General features: G+C 39.9%; 1 protein-coding gene across 1 annotated transcript; it reads right to left on the reverse strand.

Moving 5' to 3' along the window:
* Nucleotides 1-242: 242 nt before the first annotated feature.
* LOC107754223 (zinc finger protein 771-like) lies at nt 243-6,851 on the reverse strand. The gene is made up of 4 exons (XM_016570596.1): nt 6,749-6,851; nt 2,650-3,470; nt 1,739-1,987; nt 243-458 (listed from the first exon to the last, which is right to left on the reverse strand). Exons 1-4 carry the CDS (start codon nt 6,831-6,833, stop codon nt 243-245), a joined length of 1,371 nt encoding a protein of 456 aa, XP_016426082.1. The 5' UTR covers nt 6,834-6,851.
* Nucleotides 6,852-6,999: the final 148 nt, after the last annotated feature.

Here is a 6,999-nt window from a genome sequence, read left to right on the forward strand (position 1 = left end):
ACGAGTTGCGAATAGTGAGGTACTGGGGTTGGCGATGGGTTCGCCTCCGGAGCCAGCGCTCTGAATTTCTGCGAGAATCTGAGACTTGATGGTGTTAGGCACAGGGGGTGGCTCCTGAGCTGCAGCATTCGGTGGGGTAGGTAGTGGGACTGCTGTGAATGAAGTGTACTGAGGTTTAGATTGGAGAGAAGGGTAAGGAGGAAGATAAGGAGGGGCCGTAACCTTTTGCGGAGGCAGCCTCATCAACGGATTAGCCTCTGGTGCTTAGGGTAGCACGTAGGAAGAGGTAGAAGGAAATGAGGGAGGAGGCCAGTAAGCTTGCGTTGCTGGCTGATGCTGCCCTGCTTGGACGTCTGCAGCGAGGCAATGCAGTGTGAGGAGCAGCCAAGTCTGGGGCGCAGCCCAGGCTTGCTGACGGCCTGCTGCCTCTTGAAGCTCGAGGGGAGCCGGAACTTGATCTGGAAGACAACGTAATTTTTAATGAAGTAGGAAGCTATGAGGAAGAGGTGCATGGGCTGCAATTGTCAGCAGAGGCAGCCTGACGTTTAAATCGGCTTCTGGGTTAGCGTCTGCTATGGGAGCTGGAGGCCACTGAAAAGGAAAAGGATTAGAAGTAACAGGAGGAAAAGACTGAGATGTGAGGGCATGTGTTGCAAGCGTAAGCAGCTTTGCGCTTGTTTCAGCTGCTGTAGCTGTAGGCCACGGGGGCTTGTGATATTCAGGGGAAAATGCTGGAGAGCCTGTGCAGCCTGCACAGCTTGCAGAGGCAGCCTCACGCTAGTGTGTGCTATGGGAGCTGGAGACCACTGAAAAGGAAGAGAGGTTAGAAGTAGCAGGAGAAATATGACGACTTTGACAACATAAGAAAATGACAAAAAGACATCCTCTTAACCACGCAATAAGTAGTAAGTATTGAAACAGCTAGCCAGCCAAGCAGCACATCAGCTGGTAGAGACTTGGAGAGAGGTGCCTAGCAGTATGCACAACGCATGCGAATTAGGTTGCTAGTTGTACTTGTTCAATAATAATAATAATAATAATAATAGTTTCTTTATGATACACCTTAGTTGTTAGTTTGCACCTATAATTGTACACTTTTACTTATTTTCACGAAAATCAAATCTTTTTCATCTTATCTGTCTATCCGAGTAAAATGTGTAATTTAAAATACAGGTAAAATGGTAGTGAAAATTAATACAGAAAATTTGAGTAATTTCATTGTGTGTTCTAGCAGTTTTGCGTCATGGTTACAAAAATGACATCAACATCCATAATGTCATCACGTCGTTTAACAACTTTTAACAACAAACGACCTACCTTTAGTGACTTTACCTAAAAATTTAATTGCAACACGGCCTGTGGCGCTAGCGGAGGCAGCCTCGCGCTAGCGACTGCTACGTAAGCTGGAGGCCCGGCTACACGTGGTGCTGCGGCCGGAAGAGCCGCGGTGAAAAGTTGAGCCGAAGCGGGGAGCGAATGAGGTTTTGCTCAGGTTCGAACTGGGGCCCAGGCTCGTTTAAGGCCTGCCGCTGCGACCCAAAGCTCGAGGAGAGCCGGGTCTTGTGCGGGACAATGATAGTGTCGAGTGGGCGAGTTCGAGGCTTTGCTCGATCTATTGGCCGCCTTGGCTAATTTGCAGGGTGAAGAATAGACCGTACAGATCAGCTTTGTTTATCCTCCGTGAGAATGGTTAGTTGGAAATAAATCAGCGTTTGCTTCAGTCTTAAATACTATCCACTTTCCGATCTGAGGATATATTGGCATGGCCGAATGATACGAGGATGTTGGGGAAGTTGGAAGTCTCGCCGGTGGAGGCGAGGTTAAGCCTCGGCGTTGTGGAAAGCGTGTGGCTGGTCGAGCAGAGTGGCAGCCGCAATGAAGCCTGGAGTTTGGCAGCGGTATCTGGTGGAGAAGGAGTGATCCTGGAGCCCGCAGCCAGTACAGGTCTCGTCGTAGTACGGAAAAAGTTGAGTCTGTGATATGATGGCTAAAGGAGCAAAACCGAATGCTGGAACACTTTTGTGGAACTGAGGTAAGTTGGCTGTATATATATATATATATACACATGTTGTGCTTGTTAAGGTGATTAGCTGACGAGCTCCACCTGGGCCAGCCTGAGCTCCTCCTCCCGAACCTTGTTAATAAAACATCATTTTGTATTTTTGCACGCATTTGTTCATCAGTTGCATTGATACGTGTATCAGATGTCATCACATGAGCTCCAGCAGTAGCAACACGTTTGCCTGTTAATTGTCTCATGAATCAAATAATGCAGAGCAGTGTTTATTATTTATGTACAATTTGTGTCCTTTATAATCTTTCTTTTACATTGTGGCATTTCACAGCAATTTCACCAATAATTTGATTCTGATTAACAATATATGTAATGGAGCAATGCCTCTATACTATCAAAATTAGAGGGTTTCTCAACTGCTCAATATTTGAAACTATAGCAAAGGAGATTGACAAGTGTGAAAACCGGAGTTCATACAGTGGGTACGGAAAGTATTCAGACCCCCTTAAATTTTTCACTCTTTGTTATATTGCAGCCATTAAAGGAAAATAAAAAGGCTCAAGGTAAAGTATAAAGAGGTGAAGATTGCAAATACAATAAGTGGTCATAAAGGTGGACAATCACAATTTCTTTACAGAATGAGTTTGCAAATGATGTTTCAGGTCTCTATTATATGTGAAACTATTATCGCACTGAAGACACTTAAATGGTTTCTCTCCAGTGTGAATAGTTATGTGAGTCTGAAGGTTTCCTTTCTGTGAGAAGCTTTTTCCACACTGAGGGCAGATGAAAGGCTTCTCTCCAGTATGAAGTCTAATGTGAGCGTTGAGGCTTCTTTTATGCAGGAAACTCTTTCCACACTGATGACATATAAAACAGTCCTCTTTTGAGTGAATCCTCATGTGGTGATTAAGGGTTTCTTTACATTTGAATCTCTTTCCACACTGACCACATATGCAAGGCTTCTCTCCTGTGTGAATGTTCAAGTGAGTCTTAAGACTTTCTTTTCGTGAGAAGCTCTTCCCACACAGTTTGCAGGTGTACGGTTTCTCTCCAGTGTGAATTCTCACGTGGGCATTAAGGTTTCCCTTAAGTTTAAAACTTTGTCCACACAGTTTGCAGGTGTAAGGCTTCTCTCCAGTGTGAACTCTCATGTGGACTTTAAGGATTTGCTTTTGATTGAAACTCTTTCCACACTGTTGGCAGCTGAAAGGCTTCTCTCCAGTGTGAACTCTCATGTGGACTTCAAGGTTTTGCTTACAAGTGAAATTCTTACCACACTGACAGCAGGTGAAACTGTTAGAGTCAGTCCTCTGACCACTTTTTTGTGAGGAAGTCTTTTCAGTCTTTAAGGATTTTTCTCCTCTCTTGAAATCATGACGTTTCACATCCTGACTTTTCTCTTCCATTTCATTCAGTTCTTCTTTCAGACTCTCCTCTTTCAGTGCCATCAGATCTAAAGCAGAAAAAAAAGACATTAAAGTAAAAAAAAACAAGGCACCAAAGCCAACACTTAGGCTGCGTTTACACTGGCACAAAAAATCCGATCTTTCGCTCACATCTGACACAGATCGGAATTTGTTGCACACGTGTAAACACAAAAACCCACATGAGATCCGATTTTTTTGCATCCGATCTGAGCCACTTCCAAATGTGGATTTTAATCGGATACACATCTGATATCTGGACATTGCCAAAAAATCGGATATGGTCAAAAGATCGGATCTGTGCATTAAGACTTGCAGTGTAAACGCAGCCATAGATCCTATATGCACTTAGCTACTAAAAGAAAACTTCTCAGAATCTCTTCTCAATATTTTTGAAGGTTTTTAGTAGGGATGTAACAATTCACTCAACTCGCGTTGCGATACGATTCACAATACTGATTTGACAATACGATTTTCTCATGATTTTTTTTTTTTTTTTACAAAATGAGATTTAAGGTAAATTATAAATGAAAAGGTGTTCTTTTATTATTGCTTGGACAAAATGCTGAACCTTTTTTTTGTGTGTTATTGAAATATGTCATAACAAAACTATGGTATGGATAGTAACTTTCTTCTAAGTTCTGCCAAACAGAAGTATTAACTATTGGACCAAAAATCTCTAAACATAAGTGGATAGATCTCAATTTATGTACTGCACAGAGAATAAATTATTACTGACAACAGCATTTGTGAAATTCTAATTAAAAGACACTTAATTTAGAAGATGGACAAATGTATTGCAGCATAACCTTCAGAAATGTTTTTCAAAAAACTTCAAAGACATTGTATGACTTTGTTATGATGTAACTTCCTGTAAAGCTGCTCTGGTACAATGAGTATTGTGAAAATGCTATACAATTTAGTCAAGTCAAGTCACCTTTATTTATATAGCGCTTTTAACAATACAGATTGTGTCAAAGCAACTGTACAGCATTAATTAGGAAAATAGTGTGTCGATAATGCAAAAGGACAATAGTAATAAACACTCATTTTTCAGTTAAAGGCAGTTCATCGTTGAATTCAGGGATTTCATCATCCAGCTCAGTTCAGTTTAAATAGTATCTGTGCAATCAAGTCGATGATATCGCTAGAAATTGAGTGTCCCCAACTAAGCAAACCAGAGGCGACAGCGGCAAGGATCCAAAACTCCATCGGTGACAGAATGGAGAAAAAACCTTGGGAGAAACCAGGCTCAGTCGGGGGCCCAGTTCTCTTGTACAGTTGTATTTAGTACAGCTTAGCATCAACAAACTATTTTATTTGATGTGCTAAAGGTTAATTCTACCATTATCATGTTAAGCCTTTGGCACGCGTGATCATACCGGTGCACATTCAACTAAATATTAGTCAACAAGAATTGGCTCAGTCCACCAAATTTTAATTAGTCGGTCACAGAAAAAAAAGGAAAAAAATATAAAAATAAATAAATAGGAAGTGGCAAAGTCACACAAGTCCATGATGGACAGTCAACATAGCTATGATATATATATATATATATTTATATATATATATATATTTTTTTTTTAAATAATGTAGCCTAGTAGAGCTGTGCCAGTCAACGTGACAACCACCTCTAGTTGAGTACCATGGTAGAATAGCATTTGTATAATTTGTATGCGAATGCTGTTTTAGTGCTTAGTGCTGCATTCAACACCATAGATCATGACATACTCATAGATCGATTACAAAACTATACAGGTATTCAAGGGCAGGCTTTAAGATGGTTTAGATCCTACCTGTCCGATCGCTACCACTTTGTTTATTTAAATGGGGAGTCATCTTAATTATCACCAGTAAAATATGGAGTGCCACAAGGATCTGTCCTAGGTCCTCTGCTATTTTCAATATACATGTTACCCCTTGGTAATATTATTAGAAAATACAGGATTAGCTTCCACTGTTATGCAGATGATACTCAACTATATATCTCAACAAGACCAGATGAAACTTCTAAATTATAAGCTAACAGAGTGTGTTAAAAATGAAAAAGATTAGATGACCAATAATTTTCTCCTATTAAATTCGAATAAGACAGAGATATTACTTATTGGACCAAAAGACAGTACACAGAATCTCGTGGATTACAATTTGCAACTAGACGGATGTACAGTTACTTCCTCTACAGTCAAAAATCTGGGTGTTATATTAGATAGCAACTTGTCTTTTGAAAATCATATTTCCCATGTTACAAAAACAGCATTCTTCCATCTTAGAAACATTGCAAAGTTACGAAACATGTTACCTGTTTCTGATGCAGAAAAGCTAGTTCATGCATTCATGACCTCTAGACTGGACTATTGTAATGCACTGCTAGGTGGTTGTCCTGCATCTTCAATAAACAAGCTACAGGTAGTCCAAAATGCAGCGGCTAGAGTCCTTACCAGGTCAAGAAAATATGATCATATTACCCCAATTTTACAGTCTCTGCACTGGCTACCTATTAAGTTCCGTATCAGTTACAAAATATTATTACTTGCCTATAAGGCCCTTAATGGGCTAGCTCCTGCGTACCTAACTAGTCTTCTACCACGCTACAATCCATCACGCTCCCTAAGGTCGCAAAACTCTGGAGTACATTTCTGCCATATGTACATTAACTGACAGTCACCACTGATAAGCTACCACTAAATATTGTAGAAACTTAATTTGCTTTGCAACGATTTTTATTGTAAAAAGCGCTATACAAATAAACTTGAATTGAAAGAAAATGGAATTGTTTTAAGGGAACATTATGACACAAGTACAAATCTTTGTTTACAATAGAAACAATATAGGTTAGTATTTAAATGTTACATCACACCATGGAAACACTTGGATTCATGCCGAATGAGAGAGGTACATTGAGCCCATAAATCTAAAGCATGTCAGCTTTGTATTCTGCTTTGCAATCCGGTCACCTGATTTTCCCACGAATTCAACAATATTCCATGAGTTATATCTAATGGACATGGAATCTTTTGTTTTGTAAAATCAGCATTTATCATATAAACATTTATTGTTATTATTGGTTTATTGTTACACAAAATAATTGCTTTGTTTAGGCTTCTTCTGTATTATTTTTGTCAATTTAATGTGTGACATTTCGTAATTATGAATGCCAAACTTGGAAGTAGGAGCTACTCAGGTGCACTTGAAGAGCAGCATTAGTATTTGCCTGGTCATGTGATCTCAACACGTCTGCCCACAAGAGATGAATCACTCAATGTCAAATAGTGAACTCACTTCAGCTTTGAGAATGAAAACTAACCTGTTTGTTCCTCGGTCTCTTCTTGTTTCACTCTGAATGTTTCTTTAATCTTCATGTCTTCACTCTCCTCTTTAATAGATGCCATCTTTATAATAGTGTGTCTCGAGGAGCTTCACCAGGAGTTGTTCTGTTGTGTTTGGACATTCTGTCATGTTTAAGATGAGAATAATTAACAGAAAGAAAAATGAATCCAAACTAAATCTCTGGGTGCGTCTCAATCAGCTGCCTAGTTCAGTAATCAGCACTGGCAA

The sequence above is a fragment of the Sinocyclocheilus rhinocerous genome, unplaced genomic scaffold (assembly GCF_001515625.1).
Source record: "Sinocyclocheilus rhinocerous isolate Xijiao unplaced genomic scaffold, SAMN03320098_v1.1 scaffold1524, whole genome shotgun sequence".
Taxonomy (NCBI): Eukaryota; Metazoa; Chordata; class Actinopteri; order Cypriniformes; family Cyprinidae; genus Sinocyclocheilus; species Sinocyclocheilus rhinocerous.